The following is a 20,112-nucleotide window of genomic DNA, read 5'->3' as shown; positions in this document are numbered from 1 at the left end:
AACAGCTAATATGTACATCACACTTTCAGGTATGTGAAGTGCTTTACAGCCATTTACTCATTTAATTCTTATGAGAACTCTGTGAGGTGCATACATCTATTAGCCTCATTTCACAGATGAGAGAACTGAGTTTCAGGTAAGGTAAGTGACTTTACCAAGATTACACAGCTCATCAGTTTTGGAGGCTAGTTTTGAACTTGGGTGCCATGATTCAAGATCCAGTGCTTAAGTGAGAAGTAGTTGATATTTCCTCTCCCACTAATTTTCTATTTTAATTTAGATATTTTAGATATTTAATTTAGATATTTTAATTAGATACCAAGCACTGAGGAGAATTGGATCATACTTATAAAAGAAACTTTCGTGTAGGGCTTTCTTTAGTCAGCACTTAGTACAGAGCCTGGCATATAACAGGCACTTAATAAATGTTTATTGAATTGAATTGAATAGTACGGTCCAGATGGCCCATTCAGGCAAGGGATTGTCTTTCGTTTGGAGAGTAAAAGGGAGGTGAGCCTAACCTTATATCCCCAGTAATGTCACCAACATTTGGATTTTATTTACAATAAAGATACAATTTATTTTAAGATTATATTTAATTACTTAGTTTTATCATGTTTTAATTAGATATAATTATAACTTTACATAATATATGTAATGTCACAAAATATTCATAATGAATCTATATTCTTAAATTTACTTACACTTAAATTTTATTAAATTTTGCCACAGTTTTGGAGCCTCATGGAATTTGGGATATAGACGATCCTAGAACCCATGATTAGAGCTCTAAAGGACCTTGGAGTTAACTTGATCTGACCCCCTTATTTTACAGAAGAGAAAACGTAAGCCCAGAGAGCTTAACTTAATTCATCCTTTTCCATAGAGGTTGAATAAGAGTATCTACTATTTGAATTGTTTGTTTTTTACTATTTAAAAGTATAAAGAGTCTGGATCTGAGAACCAGAAAATGAAAGAATGGGTCACTTAAACTTTCAGGGCTAAGTTTCTTCTTCTGCTCTCACGTGATGATGAAACACACCCTACCTACCTTACAGGTAGTTCTGAACATCATGTGAGGTATTGGATATGATGTCTCATTGGAAAACTAGAACAACAGCAACAACAAAAGATAAATAACTATTTGGCCAATTAGTCAGAGTAGTTCCTGTTCTGGAATTTTTATAGGAAATGATTATAAATGGTAAAGGATTTGGAAATGAGTCTCAGGTGTTGTATGGTTGAAAGAGTCAGGCTTTGTTATGGTATTATTTTATCTATTCCTCATGCTTGGGGGCAATCGTTTTATGAGTCTGGTGAAGCAATAATAAGTATTATTTTCAAACATAGATTGGTCATAGCACAAAGGAGCTTAGAGATCATTTAGTCCAACTCTTGAATTTTAAAGGTGAAGAAAAACAAGACCCAGGGGAAGATCAGTCCAAGGTCACCTAGGGAATTCATAGCAGAGTTAGCTAGGTGGTGCAATAGATAGAGCACTGGGTCTGGAGTCTGGAACACCTGCTTTAGAAACTGACCTCAGACACTATTGACCATGGACAAATCAATTGAACTCTGTCTGCCTTAGTCTCTTCATCTATAAAATGAGGATATGATAGCACCTACTATATAGGATGGGAGGATCAAATAAGATAATCATTATAAAGTACTTAGCACAGTGTTTGGTACATAGTGGGTGCTATATAATATTAGCTAGGACTAGGCTCTTGTTCTACTGTTCCCTAGTTGGTTCTTGTTTTATTCTACTGCTTTTAAAACTTATTATTAAATCCTAGTGGTCCACTAGGAACAGGGAATCTTCAAAAAAACAAATAAGACCTCAAAGTTTCAATGAATTTCTGAAACTCTAGGCTTTGTAGAAAGTGGCTTGTAAAGTGGTTGTGCAGCTTTGGGTTGAATTAAGATCCCCGAAAAAAACCCAACTGTGAACAGGTGGGAAAGCAGAGCTTTCCCCCATGTCTACATTTGCTTTTTATTAATAGCCTCATGATGGAAAAATACCAACATCAAACTTTGATTTTTCTTGAAAAAGTTGCCAAAGATCTGAGAGAAATTTAAACATGACTGCATTTAAATTTTAGTGATTACTTCTTCTGAACCTAATATCATTTATAGTAAATAAATAAATATTATATTTAACTACATAATAATTACTTATATGTATATAGAGTCATAGTTTGCAAAGTACTCATGGTACTCTTTTGAGGTGGTTCATATAAATATGATTATTCCCATTGTACAGATGAAGAAATTGGGGCTTAGAAAGAAGCAGCATGACTTGGGAACATGGGACTAGAGAGAGAATCTATTATAAAGAGCATCTTCTCCAAAACTGAGACCTAGAAAGGGAAAGTGGCTAGCTCAAGGTCTCAGAACTGGAAAGTAATAAAACTCACATTTGAAACTGGGTCCTTGGACCAATTCCAGGATGCATTTTGTTGCTTTATTTTGCTTCTGTTAGAGGAAACAACTCCTTGTAGTGGGACTCTCAGCAGTTCCAACAAAGGTTCTTAAACATGTTTAGACACCAGAACTCTTACAGTCACCTTCAGTCTGGGAATCAGCAAGGGGCATGATCTTTAATTGTCTGCATTGATGAGATCCAGTAACTTCAGGACATCTTGGGCTATTGTGTGTGACTCTTATGGTCATAGCAGCTAAAGCTTCAGCCAGTAGCTTCTAAGCACCAGCTAGTTAGCAGAAACTGAGATGTTTCAAAGAGCAGATTTGATTGTGCAAGGCCAATCAATCAACAGATTAACAAGATTTCATTAAACACCTATTACCTGCCAAACACTGGGCAAAGTGCTGAGGATATAATGTCAAAAGCAAGAATAATTCTTGACCTCCAAAAACTTACAATCAAGTTAGGGGAGACTAATTAGGAGGTGCAAGGCACTAGCAATTGGGAGGATCAGGAATGCCATCAGAAAGCTAGAGTAGTGGCAGAATTAGAATTCAATCCCAGGGCCCCTTGTTTTAGGTACAGTACCTTTTCCATTATACTACTTTTTCTACAAAAATGAAATTGTTTATATAATATTCTCTCTCTCTCTCTCTCTCTCTCTCTCTCTCTCTCTCTCTCTCTCTCTCTCTCTCTCTCTCTCTCTCTCTCTCTCTCTCTCTCTCTCTCTCTCTCTCTCTCTCTCTCTCTCTCTCTCTCTCTCTCTCTCTCTCTCTCTCTCTCTCTCTCTCTCTCTCTCTCTCTCTCTCTCTCTCTCTCTCTCTCTCTCTCTCTCTCTCTCTCTCTCTCTCTCTCTCTCTCTCTCTCTCTCTCTCTCTCTCTCTTCTGTGCCAAGTAGGTGGACAGTGAATAGATCACTGGACCTGGAGTTGTGAACAACTGAGTTAAAATTTTGCCTCAGATACTTACTAGTTGTGAGACGTGTGCAAATCACTTAACCTTGTTTGTCTCAGTTTCCTCATCTGTGAAATGAGTTGGAAAAGAAAATGGCAAACCATTCCAATTTCTTTGCCAAGAAAACCCTATATGGAGTTATGAAGAATTGGACATGAATGAAACTAAACAACAACAAATATATATATATATATACATGTGTGTATGTGCATGTGTGAAAAGTGCAAACTGTTCCTTTAAAGACCAGGAAGGGAAGTCATATCTAGCCCTTAGAACTCTCCAAATTTAAGTAAATAAAATATTGAATTTTATAAGGTCTAAAAGAGTTTCTCTTTGCCTCTTATGGTCTATATCATTTTGACATAGCCCCTTTAGAATACCATTCTTCATGGCACTAGGCAAACAAGTTGTGACAGAATAGGGTTACTAAATGGAGTTTATACTGGATTTGAAATCCGGAAGCCCTGGATTCAAGTCCTACATCAAGTATTTATTAGATCTTTGATCCTGGCCAAGTCACTTAAGTTCTTTATGTTTCCTCACCTGTCAAATAGTGGTTTCTAAGTTCCCTACTAGTTCTAAATCTATGTAATTCCACAATACTGTAATACTATGGCTGAATTATCTACTCTTAGGTTCAAAACAAAAATCAGTTGTGTACCAAAAAAAACCAAAAAGCACCAAGCAAAAACCTAACAGAAAATGGTGCAGGAATTCGTTAATCTTTTATTTCTTCCCTTCTTGCTCCTTCCCTCTCTATTCCCATCCTCAATGATGTCCTTCTCTAGGCATTATGCAAGTAATTTCTCTCCCTCTGTTCATTCTCTTGCATCTTTCCCCCACCAACACTTTCCCATTTAACTTTATAGTCCTGTTTTCTTCTGGGCTGTTTTCTAATCCTTGAGTATACTTTTCCCTTACTTTCATCTCTTAGAAACTTTTAGCTCAGCTAAAGTGCTACCTTCTACATGAGACGTTTTCTGGCTCTCACCACTGTAAGTGCCTCCTCTCAGCCCTAATCAATACCTTATATTTGTTTTGTGTATACTTCTCTGGGAACATGCTGTTATCACTGAGAGAATGTAAGCACTTTGAGACAGGAAACATTTTATTTTTCTCTTTACATTTCCAGTGCACAGTGAATGCCTGGCAAGTTTTGTGGTTATCCAGTCATTGCAGTCATATCTGGCTCTTCATGACCCCATTTGGGTTTCCTTGGCAAGGATATCAGAATGATAGGCAAGCTCTCACATCTTAGAAGTGTCTGAAGATGGATTTAAACTCAGGAAGATGAGGCATTCTGATTCCAAGCCCAGAACTCTATCCATTGAGCCACCTACCTGGCATGTAGTATATGCTAAATAAATATTTGTGAATTGATCAATTCCATTAATGAGCCATTTCAATGGTGGATCGTCTTGTCTTCTAACTTCATGTGAGAGCAATTGTCTTTTGGAAAAGTCATTTTAGGTTTAATCTGGATCAGTGATTTGAATCACTCAGTCACACAGTGAATAAAGCTCTGGCCTTAGGAGCCAAGAAAATCCTGCATTTGAATCCTGCCTCAGATGTATACTAACTTTAGGCATGTAAAAATTTCTCTCAGCTTCAGTTCCATAGCTTTTGTAAAATGTAAAATAAACCAACCCCCAAAATTTTTAAAAATAAAATTATAGTAACACCTAACATTTTTATGAGGATCAAATGAGATAATGTAAAGATAGTATATAACAAACTTTTCAAAGGTGCTATGTAAATGTGAGCTATTATTATTTTGCATGGGCAGCACACTTTACTGAAAAGAGTACTGGACAGGGGAACCAGAAAGTCTGAAGTCTAGACCTTGTTCTACCACTAAAAAGCTATGTTAACTTGGGTAGGTCATTTTTCTCTGAAGCTGCTTTCTCCTCTCAAAAAAGGTGGGGATTAGTCACCCAAATCTTCCAGTTTCCCTTTGCCATTGTGATTCCTTTTTTGGTATGTTGTTTGGCTAAGGGCCAGGATTACCATTTTGGTAAGAAAAGAAACCTCTTTGGGTTGCTCTCATTTCTGGGGAGACTTGGTGTAATTTGTGAGTGACTGAACTACCCTACAAAATTTAAATGTGTGTGTCATTCATTGTTCAGTATGCAAGGCAGCTCCAGCCTCAGCTTTTCCTTATTAGTTTCCTATGATATCTTTAGACACCACTCTCAGTAAAATCAGGTCAGAATATATTTTGCATTCCCTTTAAAAATAATACATTTATTTTTATGGACTCAGCACACAGACTTATTGGATAGTCTATAATATAAACCAGAATAATTTGGGACTCATATGATTAGCATTAGTCCTCAGTAGATATGGCATTTTCTGGCCATTTTTATTTGGAGACTAGTCCAGAGCTTTAAATCCAAATTAAGGAGTCACTTGTTTTATTTGGCTTCTGCCTGTGTTGGCATGTTAAGATTCACTGAGATTTCAATGAAAGTCATTGCTCAAATTAAATTCATTATCAGTAATGATGTGTGTGCCCAGGCAATGGCAGTGAGAATGTGAAAATGCAATGTGGTGAACTTGGTGGGTGTGGTATAAAGAAAAGTTATTGAACCAGTGAAATTAGTTTAAAGGATGATGGTCTCCAGTCTCTTAAAGATCCAGACACAATTCGTTGCTTATAGCCTGCTGCACATCATTATTTTGGTGTTCAGATGCTAGGGACTTCACACTTGATCACAGAATAAAATATCTTCCCCAAATAAACTTTGAATCATGAGTTTTCTGTGACTGGATTATCTGCAGTGACTAGGGTATTTCTGTTTCCCAGCTTTGTCTCAGTTTGCTTGTAGTACAGTAAACCTAAAACAAGTTGAGAGATAGTCAGAGGTTGTCTGAATATTATAAACATAAATAAGAATAAATATATTATAATGTTATTATATTTGACTGGGTCTCTGCATTCTAAATCCAAATATGAATTATTTAAAATCATCTCTTGTTTTGGGTGCCAAAGGCTTCTCTCCTCTATTAGCACACATAAGTGAGAGTTGACTATGAAATGTTTGATCAAGAGAATGGCTAGTGTTTTGGTCTTTTCTGCTTTCTTTTAAGACCTTTTAGGAGATGCTATTGAGGGCTGAGTTAATCAAATGTAATATGTCAGAGAGGTGTGGCATCCTGTTGATAGGCTGTGGTTTCCAACTCAGGACTAGTGGTGCATTATTGTTATCATGTTCCCCATCTTCCTAGATATAGCTACTAGAATGGACATTTCTTTCATCAAAAGGGAAAGTTCTGTTTCCAAAATAATAATTTCCCTATGATTTCTTCTTTCAGATTACAGGCAGTTGACGTTAAGCTATTTTGAAACTATTAATAGCTACATGTGGTCTAATAAGTCAGGAAAAAATGGCAATGAGCTTCACATCAGATTTCATACAAAGTCACTAAGATGATTTGTTGTTGTTTGGTTGTGATTGTATATATACACCTTTCTCTAAAGCATGTCTATAATAAACTTTTCTTAAAATGCTTTTTGCTTTTGCTTGTTACTCTGTCCCTCAGTCTCCACATTTGTATTAGCTCTTTCATCATATATAATAATCCTATACTTCTTTGGCTTTGTCATTACTGGTTAATTGTGATAAAAGTTCCTGGTAGGGAGAGAATAAAAGAAACTGCATCCTTTCACTCAAATTTGTAATGGAAATTGCTAATGTTCTAGAAATTCTCAAACTGATTTCAAATTTCAAATTTCATTCAAAGGAGAAGATAGTATGGGTTTTATTTCAGGGCCAGCCTTAGAGAAAGCTATGAAGTTTGTCTCTGTCATCCCTGGGTTCTTTAACTCATTGTCCCTCTTCCCTCCATCTTTCTGGAACCCAGATCCTTTGTGTTTTCCCCCCTCTTATCCAAACTTTCTCTGATCCATTTGTAAGACCCATTATAGGACCTTGGTAGAATCTCAATCACTATTTGTTGAATGAATGAATGAATTCACACTAAGAATAAATTATTTAAAGTTTACCATTTTATTCTTTCAGTGGTGCTTTCATTTTAATAGATTTAAAGACAGAGTAGTAAAATGAATGCTATACTAGAATTAGGACCCAATCCAAATTCTAGCCTTGGCACTTATTAGCTTAGTGACCTTTTGCAAATCATTTACCTTTTCTGAGTATCAGTTCTTTTTTAAAATGGGGATAATCATTCTTGCCCTACTCTTCTAGGATTATACTTTGTCAGTCCTAAAGGGCCAGATAAAAGAGGGTTTTTTTTGTTTGCTTATTTTGTTTGTTTGTTTTTGCTCTTAACACTGGAATTTTAAAGCAAATAGCAGGATATAAAGGAAATATTTACAGGAAAATTTTCCTAGTGTCCTCAAATTAAATATTTTAAAAGTCAACTCTGCTTTATTCTTCAATTGGCATCTATAGCCTTGGATAGCAACTATTCTAAGTACCCCCTGTAGACACCTGTTAGCAAGACAGAATAGACATCAGTCATCTGATCATGCCCTCATCTGGATCAACCTGGGGCTCCGTGGACTTGAACTAGTGACCTAGAAACAAAACTCTTGGTGTCCCTTTCCCAATTTTCATCCCCAAGGCCTCCAAGCATTACCTTCTGCGTGATTCTCATTTGATTGTGTTACTTTTGATGGTAGCAATTTAAACACAGTCTTCATTCCCCAAGGAGCAGCAAACACTTCAGGTTTTGCTTAGGTTAACTCTCTGGCTCATTCATGATGGCCATGATTGAGAGGACCAATTCTTGGATGGGCTTTGTGCTCTAAGAGGCTTAAATGAGAAAAAAAATTAATGAGTATCACCAAGCTAATATAAAAGAATCCGACAAAAAGGTGGCGGTTATTTCCTCTCTTTTCATTCTGCTCACCCCAGATTCAAACTTGTTAGGAGCATCTGTTGGATAGCAATGAGCAGAAGCAGGAATTAAGAAAGCTAGATGACTCTGATTTTCCTTTGAGTTTCTTCTAAGGAACCACTCAGTGACTTCTATTCCTATTAGGAAGTGGTCAGTTCCTGCTTTTTTTTCTGACTATATTTCTTTGACTTTAGGATTGGATTTTTGCTATGAGAAAACCTATTTGTGATGGTCCCCTTTCTTCCTTTGTTGTTCTATTTATGCCACTATCTTTCCCCCCTTTCTTTCCGTTCAGCAAATGTCTCCTGTTCATCTGTCTTAAAGGGAATAAGTACTTTTTCAGCTTGGTCCTGGTTCTGTCTTTGAACTTTCCTTAAATGATCAAGAAGTTAGGGAGTGTCATTCATTTTAGTCCCTGATCAGTTATGGGTAATACTATCCTTTTCGTATTTCCATGATGATTTTCATTTTACCCCTCTCCTCGGGCTTTGACTCAGAAGGCAGGTTAAAATCTTTACTCTGTCCTCTGCCCTGTTAGCGCCTTTGGTGAAACATTTCAACCCTCCAGACCCCTCCAACTAGATGACCATAAAGACCCTTCCATCTCTTCTTATTTGAGCCTATTAAGTCATTTTTACCTGAATAGAATCTCCTCCATGACATGATTTGTTAACCAATCTTTCACCCCACAAAGAAGACCTGTAGACGTTGGATTTGGTACAACTTATTTCTAGAACTTTTAGTCCTTGGAAGATGTGGGGAGGTCAGGGAGGGAGTTAGCCTTCTTCATCCCTACACAGTTTCAGCTTGTCCTCCAAGCCCTCCTTAATTCAGTACATCTCCACAGGTCTCCCCTCATCTTGGCAGCCATACAGGTGTCATATTTTCACATGGATGAACTGTTCTCAAACAATTTCTCCAATGTATTGGGAACAAACAAGCTTTTCTTTGACATTAGGAATGCAGGATCTTCTCTTTCCAAGTAGCTTCCCCCCTCCCCCCCCACTTCTTCAAGAGACATATTTATTGTGGCAATGGGCAGGCAAATCCTGCTTACCCATTCATATAGGAGTTTATTAAACTCAGCTCCTTGTAGCTCAGCATCTCAGGGTAATAATAATAATAATTCACATTTATATGGTGCTTTAAGGTTTGCAATGCACTCTCTCTATGATAAACCTGTGAGTTAGGCTGTGCAGGCATTATTATCCACATTTAATAAGTGAAGAATTTGAGACTCAGAGAGGTGAGGTCACTTGTCTATAGTCACACAGCTTGTAAATATTAGAACTAGAAGGCAAATCCATCTCCCAACTTGAAAATTGTGGTGCTTTCAGAATCTCATACTGTCTCTTTATAAAGACAGAATACAGGATGTAGTAGCCCTTGATATCCTTTTCCCTCCAGTGTTAGAAGCAGGAGCCAAAGCTGATGTCCTTAGTTGAAACAAATAACTTTACCACTGAGGTCTGTGAATCGTAAGTCATTTCCCTATGTCACCCTCTAGCTCATTGCGTATGGTGCCAGCCCAAATACCGTACAAAAGGAACCCTATGGCTGTCTTGACACAGCTGTTCCCTGCTCAGGGGCCAGAGTGAGGCTCCGTGCTCTGAATATCTTTTGGCAGGATCATCTGCCATTTAAACCATCTGCAGGCATAAGTTAGAAGAGGTTGTAGAAAGTCTCAAGACTACAGATAGGATTTTTATGTCTTGGGTTAAGTCAGCCTTGTTACTTTCCTTTTAAACTCTGGACTTAAGAACAGATGAAAACATCCAAACGTGATTTTTCAGGATTGGGGTGTGGGGAGGGGAGAATTCAACCTGCTTGCTTCTGATCTATAAGAATGCTTTGCATAATAATTAATGATGTACAATCTGTTACCTAATGGACTGTTTTACTGAATTTGCCCTTCAGTTTTGACTAGCTTGAGTTAAAAAAAATGATTTAAATAGTTGTATTTTCGGATTATATTTCTCCAGTCTTTGGGGAATCATTGCTTGAGGTATTGTTGGTTATTTTATTTTATTTTTTTGTAAATTACCGCAATTTATGGACTATTCATTAGCTATGTGACATTATACTGTGAGTCATTTTAAAACCATATACACAAATATCTATAGCCCCTCAGAGAAATGTAACTTTTCTGAGGTGCTGACATAACATAACACCTCAAAACAGGAAGGGATCTTAGAGATCATCTGATCCTAGCCTGTTATTTTGCGATTAGGCTAGAGGTCGAGTTCCTCAAGGTCACTCAGTTAATAAGGTGCACATCTGGGACTAAAACCCAGGTTTTCTGAGTTCTAGTTAAATATATATATATATATATATATATATATATATATATATATATATATTTCCTTCTATGTCCAACTTCCTGAGAGCTAATAGCCCATGGGGTAGATTCCACCAAATCCTAATACCAGTTGAAAACCTCTATTGCAAAGACACGAACTACTTCCCAAATCAACCCATTCAGTTCAATTCTACCTGTAAAGAAATTTTTCCTTATGTTGAGCTGAAATCTACCTTTGCAAATTCTATCTATTCTATCTTTTGTTCTTAATTCAAACCTCTGGTGTCACACAAAACAAGACAAATCAAACCCATCTTCTTTATGACACACCTTCATATATCTGAAGTCAGCTCTCAGGCTCCACCTGGATCTTTTCTTCTCCAGATGATACATCTTCACTGCTTTCAACTCATTTTAATGCATTGTGTGTGTCCTCACTATCATTTTTGCCCACCTTTGGACACAGGTAAGAGGAGATCCTCCTTGCCCATCAAATTAATTTGAATCCCCTACAAAAGACAGAACTTTCCCATAGTACCTGGGTGCCATGCTCTGGGCATATCAACAGCATCCTAGAAATGCTTTTAATTGAGTGTTGGATCAAACAGTCACCAGATTCAATTGGAACAAATTAACAGATTATGTACATATAATTGTATTACAACTAATGCTCAGTTGGGAGGTATAGAGTAACATTAGTCCATAGGATTGGCTCATGCCTAACTTAAACTAAGCATTCCTTTTGGATGGTAAGCAATCTTTGATTTTGTCTATAGGGTGTGTGTGTGTGTGTTTGACTGTATTTTTCCTGATACAGCAGGTATAAATGAAACTATTCACACTTAAGGGTTTTTCTCTCTTTCTTCCCCCCAACCCCTTGCACTTAACCTTATATTGAACGTTAACCAACCCCTTAGACTAAAGTTGGACATTAGTCTATTGTTGGTTATAACATATATGCATGTGTAAAGTTTCCCACCAAAAAAAAAGGCTAGAGTTAAAAGGAGTTTGGTCCCTGCTGGGCTGTTTCCTGGAGTTTATGGAACTATGCAGGACTCCACAGGGTAAATAGGAGCTTTGTCCCCGCCCCTGGGTCAGGCTCTCACAGTTGGAGTGAGGCTGTGTTACGGTTCTGCTGACAACACTTTATAAAACACACACACACACACACACACACACACACACACACACACACACACGAAATGTCCTAATTCATTAGAGAAATGAAAACTTTTGAGTTACAATATCTAGGACTTCATTAAAAAAATCTTCTCCACGTTTGGGACTTTTTCAATTGATCAGCAGATGAACATATGTCCCAGTGTTTACAGACGCCTTGCAACCTTAGCCCGACAAATCTTTACTGCATTTGTTTGCCAGAGAAGAGTCCTTCTCTCCAATGGTGATATTTTTAACTCTTCCATCTTCTACCTCTCTGTGGAATAGAGTCCTTTAGGGAAAGTACAATCCAAAGGGGTCAGTCACTTGGCTCCTACTTAGGGGAAAACGCCGAAGAATTCCCACATACCCCTGGGGTAGAGCCTGCTTTTTCCCCAAAGAATAGGTTGTTCAAAGTGTCTTTGCCACATAAGGGCTTGTGTGAGGCCCTGGGCACCAGTTGACAGGGATGTCTATCCTCAGCAACAGATGGTCAGGCTTTCGATTTCAGCAAGCAATCCATTGGGAGAGGGCCCTGAGGGGGTGGGCTCCAAATTCTGCCAGCATTCCACGCGGCAGGGGCAGCTTAGGGCAATTGGTATCTAGTGTCCATGCCCTTCATAACTCACATGCTAAATGATGAGTTGCTGACAGGAGAGCTATCCAGGGGCCCATCTCTCAAGTGGAAGATCCACAAGTACCTGCATTCTGTTTTTCTTTGGCAAGAATTAATGCCCTATTACTTGTCTTTCAAAATCCATTTTTGGCACCACTACAGATCTCCTCACGGTGGCAGGCGGTTGTCTGCCAGGGTTTGTGCTGACAGTTCCTTCTATCACAATCTGACTCTTAAGTGTCACAGCCAGGGTTGGAGACTTAAATAGTGACTAGTTGTACTTGAGTTGACCAGCCCTTGTAGGGTCCACATGAAGGGAAAATCTGAATGATTTCTTCCCATCATTGCTTTAATTGTAAACCTTAGACTCTGTCTTGCTTCCTGTCTCCCATTCTTAACCTCTACTAAACATTCATCTATCTATCTATCTATCTATCTATCTATCTATCTATCTATCTATCTATCTATCTATCTATCCATCCATCCATATATTCTTCCCTACTCTAGGCTTGGAGTGGTGGCTTTTTTATTTGGAATTATTCCTTCAATCAAATAGATTTCTTTTCACATCTAAATTCATCAGTTTAGCTTGGTTCTAGTGGGATATTCTAATTTCTACACTTTAGTTTTCCTTGATTATCTACTCAAACCCCAACATGAGAGGGAGGGTCAGTGGCAACGCAGCCCTCCTGCATGAAAGGGGTTTGTTGCAAGCTTATTAGAACCGTGACTGAGATCTGTATGCAGAGGTCTAAGCCCCTGGGTACCTGCTGTGTGCAAACCCAGGGGAGAGGGCCCCTGAAGACACTTGCTATTTTTAGGTCTCCCCAGATTCTTTGACCTTACCATCCAGACCTCATTGGAAGGGAACCCTAGCTAATTAGTCTATCACTTGTTAATCACCTTCCATATGCAAATGCTGCTGAGTCCACCACACATGTGTTTGTGTCTGGGGTTAGTGCCCACAGTCAGATTTCATTTTACACAGTTAGGTTTCAGTGGTGCCCAGCCAGTAGTTTATCTTGGACAAAAGGTTGACAAACCTTGGCTCCTGGGGAGAGAGCCTGGAAACTGAGATGGATTATTATTCAAAGGCTGGTTTTCATGGGTCGACAGTTGAGTGATGCATAATACAGAAGGAAATATTTTAGTCAAATGTTTACTTTTGTGTGCATGAGTGTGCGTGTGTCTTTGTGGGCTCTCATAGAAGTCAGTATCTTTTTTTTTTTTTGAAGAGGCATCTTTTCACTACAGTCTTCTTTCAGTGAACAAGTTGGCAGAAAATTGAAAGTTTTTCTTCTAGGGAAATGATTTTATTGTTAGAAATTGGACCCTATTCATCTCTATAATGTTGTAGCCTTTCTTGTTATTTCTTTCCTGAGATAATCAGTTATTAGACATGGTGTTAATTTTTTAATTAAAATTTGGATTATATGGTACCAGGGATCCTCTGGACATATTTGTAGTTGAAGTAAGACATGGAGATAAACTTGAGTGCAAAAGAAAAAAAAGAAAAACATTTTCACAAGGAGAAAATTACGTACCTAGCATTTTATGCATGCTAATATTTATGAAAAAAATATTTGTGTTTGAAAGCCCTTTCCTGGCTGAATCTCCCTGAAACTTGCACATTTCAAAGTACCAGCAAGTAAGAGCACTTTGGGCAACTCTCACCTTCTCTATATACATAAATAAAAACACACCTATGTGTATATACATACATATTATTTATATACATAAACACAAATATATATGTGTATATATATTTTCCCCAAATGTAGAGATTTTGGTTCCCTTGAAAGTGATTAGCTGTAATTACATCTTATGTTGTTTTTTTATCACCATAGCCTATCCTGACATTGAGTCTATGGCATAGGGCATGATTCAGTAAAATTAAGCCCCTGGATTTCATTGTAGAGTTGATTCAGGGAAGAATATGGTTTTAAGGGAGGATTCTCCTTTGCTAAAACTTACAAAGCTTTTGTTAAGAGCCTATATCCTAAGAAATTACCCAAGAAATATGTAAAAATCTAGGTGAACTTGTCCACATACAGCAGGGCAGTTTCTCCACTTGTAAATCCCAATAAGATTTTGTGGGGCTCTGACAATCAGCCTAATTTATTCAGTGAAGTTGTTTGGGTAAATATGATTACAGAGAATTTATATTCATGGTGTCTATTTTGCCAGATATTCATCCTTTGTGAAATTAGAAGGACTGCCTCATATTACTACAAATATTCTGGTTTAGAGAATCCTGGGAAATTTTTGTACAATGGATATCTGTCTTAAATTACAGTGAAATTTTTACTTCATGTACTTCCTTTGGGGGTTAGCTTTGAAATTTTTCTTTGAGATCTGTTGGCAGTTCTAGGAGTTTTGCTTTCATGAAGATGGTTCACATTGGATCCAGCAAAGATGTTAAAACTTCTCATGTGAAACATTTAGTATAACAAGTTAGCTTATGTTTACTTGAGGAAATGTGGAAGGAACCTGCTATATGTACTCTGCCTAAAAATCTCCTATGTCTTTTTTTTTGTCAAGATACGAGATACTGATCAAGACATTTGTTTCTCCACAGGTTCTTCTTGAAATTTTTCCTCAAATGTAACCAAAATTGCCTAAAAAATGCCGGAAATCCTCGTGACATGAGGAGATTCCAGGTAAGTGTACCATCTTAAAATGTGACCACAATATAGTAGATTACCATGAAACTTTGAGGGATTCTTGATCTCATCAACACAGTGCTCATTCCAACTGTCAAAACTGTAACCCATTCATATTTCCTATGTGGTGCTTATTTATGTTCCTCTATAAAATTTCCATAAGAAAATCTTCCTCTGCTGGGGACTTCCAGCTCTTGAGTTTGCCTGTATATCATAAAAAGCCTTTATACTCTCTATAGAACCAGGACACTTCATTGTCTGGTTATATAACTTTTTGGCAATAGTATTTCTACCAATTCTCCTGCACAATCCTATAATAATAATACCTAGAGCATATATAATGCTTTATGGTTACAAAGACCTTTACGTAAATTAATTCATTTTATTTTCACATCTATTATGTAAGGTAGGTACCATTTTACAGATAAGGAAACTGAGGTTGAGAGAGGTTAATGACTTGCCAAGGTCACATGGTTAAGTAAATAGCTAAGGCTAAATTTGAACTCAGGTCTACCTAACTCCAATTTCAGTGCTTTTATCATTATTTGCCTTGGTGGCTCTCTCTATTCCTTTAGAAGACCTACCATTTTAATCCTTTCAAGACAATAGTATTCTGTAACTTGCAACAATACAGCATTATTGGAAAAGAATTGGTATTTAAAAAGACAGACCTTTGTTTTAGAATGATGTTTGGGTTTATTAAAACACTATGCTATTTCCCAAGTGCAATCTTGGTTATGAGTGTTCTCATCAGCAATTCTCAGTTCCAGCAAGTTGAAAGTCTTTTAGGGATAGAGACATCATTTACCGACTTTCTGCTCCCTTGACCAGACAGTGCTCCAATAGACAGACAACCTGGAGAGAGAATAGACCCTCTCACCTGGCCCAGTCCTGAAGCCTTTTAACTTGAAAGCCACATCTTTAAAGATTCTTTTGAAATTTCCAAACCTTATACCTTTTCATGTGTCTTCTTAGATAGAGTAAGGCAGTGATGCTAAGGATTATTTTGGCCACACAGATAAATGGTTTGGTCAACTTACCAAAAAATCTTCTGTGGGTTAAATAAAGTTTAAAAGCTACTGAAATGGTAGCCTCTTTCCCAGAAATCTATGCCTATAGAAAAACAGCCTAGACTCTAATGTTGTTCTATCCTAGAACCATATTATACCCCAGAACAATGTAAAAGTTTATCCCTTAAAGTGGCAGGTAGACAAGGAAGACAACATTCCAAGCAGAAGGAATGATATGAAGAAAGGGATGTTCGTGGGAGAATACAATTTGTAAGGAGCATGTGGTATTGGAAAGGAATAGAGAAGTCTAGAAAAGGAAATTGAGGCAAGCTCATGAAAATGTTTTCAAAGCTAAGTAAAGGGGATTGGACATTATTTAGTAAGTTAAATGGAAAGAACGAAAGTTTTGAGCAAGGGGGTATCATCATCAGGCTTGGATATTAGAAGGATTTATCAGGAAAGAATAGATAGGTATTCTTTCCACAATGTGTCTTTCTCCACTTGATTTTGATAAATTGTTGCTTGGCATAAGAAATTAAGTGGGGGAAAGCAGCTAGGTGACTCAGTGGGTTGAGAGCCATTGCTAGCAATGGGTCCTGGGTTCGTATTTGACCTCAGAACTTCCTAGTTATGTGACCCTGGACAAGTCACTTAACTCTAATTGCCTACCCCTTACTACTCTTCTTCTTTGGAACTAATACATGAAAGGAGAGGTTTAAAAAAAATAAATGGGAATTTGGGGGGAGTTTTGTGAAAACTGCAGACAATATGTGAAGGCTAGCAAATGACACAGAAAATGTTTGGAAATGCAGAAATGCATATTTTACCCAAAATTTACAGTAAAGTAATATAAATAACCCATAAAAGAAAAATGAAAAAACTCTGGTTTCTTCTCTGGTATGCAGGCAGGGCCAACAAATTTCATGTGGCTTCTCCAGATTGGGGGAGTACCTTTCCACTAACCTCTGTGTTGTGGAAGGGGATATAAGATGGACTGAAGTTAGTGGGGTTTATGTATTTGGATATTCAGGTGGAAATAAACAACAGGTAGAACTGAGTGCCTCATTCACCAAGGATTTCTGAAGTCCCAATTATGCACTAGGTATTTTGCTAGGCAATAGAGGCAAACTATAGGAGAGAGGAAACTGATGTAGGAATTATATGTTAGATCCCTCTCCTTGTCTCTTTCCCTATCCCTCCTTTTCTTCTTCTCCTCTCTTTTTTCTTTTTCACCACCTTTCTCTCTTTCTGTCTTCCTCTTTCTTTCTCACCAGAGCTAATGAGTTTCTCATTACTAAAAGAGGTCTTGAAGTGGATATTGGATGACTTCTTATCAAGAATCTAGAGAGGCATTTTTGCTAAGATGCAGTTTGGACTAGATGACTTCCAAGGCTCTTGCTGACTTGGGGGATAGTATTGGATAGTGTATGACTCTAGGATTTTGACATTCATATTTTCTTAATTCACTGCTTACTTTTTCATGATGTTGGGGCAATGTAGATGCTTCAGTTTCTCCATTTGAGTGATGGGAATAATAGACTACATATTCATGCCACAAAGTTTTATTTAAGAGATGAAGTTGCCATCATATCTATCAGATATTTCAAATACCACTTTGGTATTAACTGCTTTTCCTCATGGATTTAAATTCTAAGGGGACATAAATGTTTAGGTATTTCTGTGCAAAGTGGAAAGAAAATTGAACTAGGAATTAGGAGACTTCTTTTCTCGACTTGTTTTTATCACTGATATGCTGTTGGACTTTTGGTAAATTACTCAGTCACTCTGGGATATTTCTTCATCTGTAAAATGATTGATTTGGGCTGATGTCATCAAATTTCCCATTAGGAATTATATGAGTATTTGATTCTCAGGCCTTGCTGAGAAGACTGGAGATGTGTCCTTTAATAATCCCCTAGGACACCTTGCTAATAGCTTCGAAATCTCAATAGAATGAGAAGAAAGTAGAAGGCAGATAGCATCTCTCTAAGTACTTGCTCCTTACAGTGAAATTACCTTGGACATTCAGGCTTTTCTCTTAAGACTTGGAACATATCAATTAAGGTATAGGTTTCTAGAAGAAAAGTCTCCTGGTGGACTGTGCCAAAAAAATTTGGTACAACTAAAACTTCTATCTTCCTATCTTTCTATTTCCCTTCCTCCTTCCCTCCTTTCCTTCCTCTCCTTCCTCTCCTTCCTTCCTTCCTTCCTTCCTTCCTTCCTTCCTTCCTTCCTTCCTTCCTTCCTTCCTTCCTTCCTTCCTTCCTTCCTTCCTTCCTTCCTTCCTTCCTTCCTTCCTTCCTTCCTTCCTTCCTTCCTTCCTTCCTTCCTTCCTTCCTTCCTTCCTCCCTTCCTCCCTTCTTCCCTTCCTCCCTTCCTCCCTTCCTCCCTTCCTCCCTTCCTCCCTTCCTCCCTTCCTCCCTTCCTTCCTTCCTTCCTTCCTTCCTTCCTTCCTTCCTTCCTTCCTTCCTTCCTTCCTTCCTTCCTTCCTCCCTTCCTCCCTTCCTCCCTTCCTCCCTTCCTCCCTTCCTCCCTTCCTCCCTTCCTCCCTTCCTCCCTTCCTCCCTTCCTCCCTTCCTCCCTTCCTCCCTTCCTCCCTTCCTCCCTTCCTCCCTTCCTCCCTTCCTCCCTTCCTCCCTTCCTTCCTTCCTTCCTTCCTTCCTTCCTTCCTTCCTTCCTTCCTTCCTTCCTTCCTCCCTTCCTCCCTTCCTCCCTTCCTTCCTTCCTTCCTTCCTCCCTTCCTCCCTTCCTCCCTTCCTCCCTTCCTCCCTTCCTCCCTTCCTCCCTTCCTCCCTTCCTCCCTTCCTCCCTTCCTCCCTTCCTCCCTTCCTTCCTTCCTTCCTTCCTTCCTTCCTTCCTTCCTTCCTTCCTTCCTTCCTTCCTTCCTTCCTCTCTTTTTCTCTCTCTCTCTTTCTCCCTCCCTCCCTTCCTTCCTTTCTGCCTTCCTGCCTTCCTTGTATTAGGTCTAGTGTTTACTTAGTTCAGTGAAGCAGCTCAAGGAATTGTTTCCCTACCCCTTCCACTATCACTTATAAAATAAAATTGCCAAATATTTTGCTAAACAAACAAAACTTAATTTTCATATAAAACTTCTTGTTAGCTCAGTAGGCCTTTTGGATAGATTCCACATCTTACTTGAATATAGTTGGGGTAGGTATAATAGTAACTATAGTCATGTTGATGATAGCCAACAGGATGCTTTTGAAGAGTCTATGTATGCCACATTTATAGTAGTTTTATAAGCCTTCTTTTTAAAGTGCCTACTATGTATCAGGAGCCCACAATTCAGTATAAAAATTGGACAGACACATGTATCATTGTTACTCAAGGTTCTAGCCTCGATCATTTTCATAAAACTTAAACCCTGTTACATAAGTTAGGAAGTGGATTTAGAATAGCTGAATTAATGTGGCAGTGTTTATTAGGACACTGCATTTGTAAGTGCTTTTGAGTGACATTGGGAGACTAGGTATGTATAAATTACTTTCAGCAATTACCTTACTTCCCCAAAATGGAAGATAATGATGGTGAGCTGTGCAAAGACAAGAAAACTTCAGTGCAGACAGAAGTAGTCCCTACCCAAGCTAGAAACCCTTTTCAAGATTGTATGCCCATAATTATTTAGAATGTCTAGATAGCTTTGCAACTGGAGAATGCTTAGTAGTCATGTATTTTTCTAAAATACTTAAGTGTCCTTCTGACAAGCTAAGGAAGATGGCAGTCCTGGAATTCCCTCTCAATTTGGAAAAGCGTCCATGAGGGAGACTATTGTGTTCTATTATCCAATGATTAACCTTGCTAGGTTCCCAAAGGTTGGCCAAGAGGGAGTGAATATCTTTTGACTACTGTAGCCTATGGACATACCACTGAACTTTGAGTCAGGAAACTATCGTTTAAATTTCAGGTTTTCCATTTAATAACTGTATGACCCTGGGCAAGTTACTTAAATTCCCAGAGGTACAGGGAGTTTGTGTATAATATAGATTATTAATCTACTTTGCCTTCCTTCTACCTAATATCAAATAAGGTAATGAATATGAAAATGTTTTAGATTATAACATATTATACAAATATAAGATCTGATCACATCATTATAAATATATTAGTATCCCTGATAATAAAGG

The 20,112-nt window shown here is 38.0% G+C and overlaps 1 protein-coding gene across 5 annotated transcripts in view; it reads left to right on the top strand.

Moving 5' to 3' along the window:
• The window catches only part of EBF1 (EBF transcription factor 1), a 452,008-nt gene that overhangs the window by 276,385 nt on the left and 155,511 nt on the right, over positions 1–20,112 (top strand). For all 5 annotated transcript variants that reach the window (XM_056811532.1, XM_056811529.1, XM_056811530.1 and 2 more), the window contains one exon: positions 14,894–14,975. In XM_056811532.1, the coding sequence (XP_056667510.1) occupies positions 14,894–14,975 (82 nt within the window). The remainder of the gene's footprint in view (positions 1–14,893; positions 14,976–20,112) is intronic.

This window comes from Monodelphis domestica, chromosome 1, assembly GCF_027887165.1.
Source record: "Monodelphis domestica isolate mMonDom1 chromosome 1, mMonDom1.pri, whole genome shotgun sequence".
Taxonomy (NCBI): Eukaryota; Metazoa; Chordata; class Mammalia; order Didelphimorphia; family Didelphidae; genus Monodelphis; species Monodelphis domestica.
This window is presented reverse-complemented; position numbering and strand designations above follow the sequence as displayed.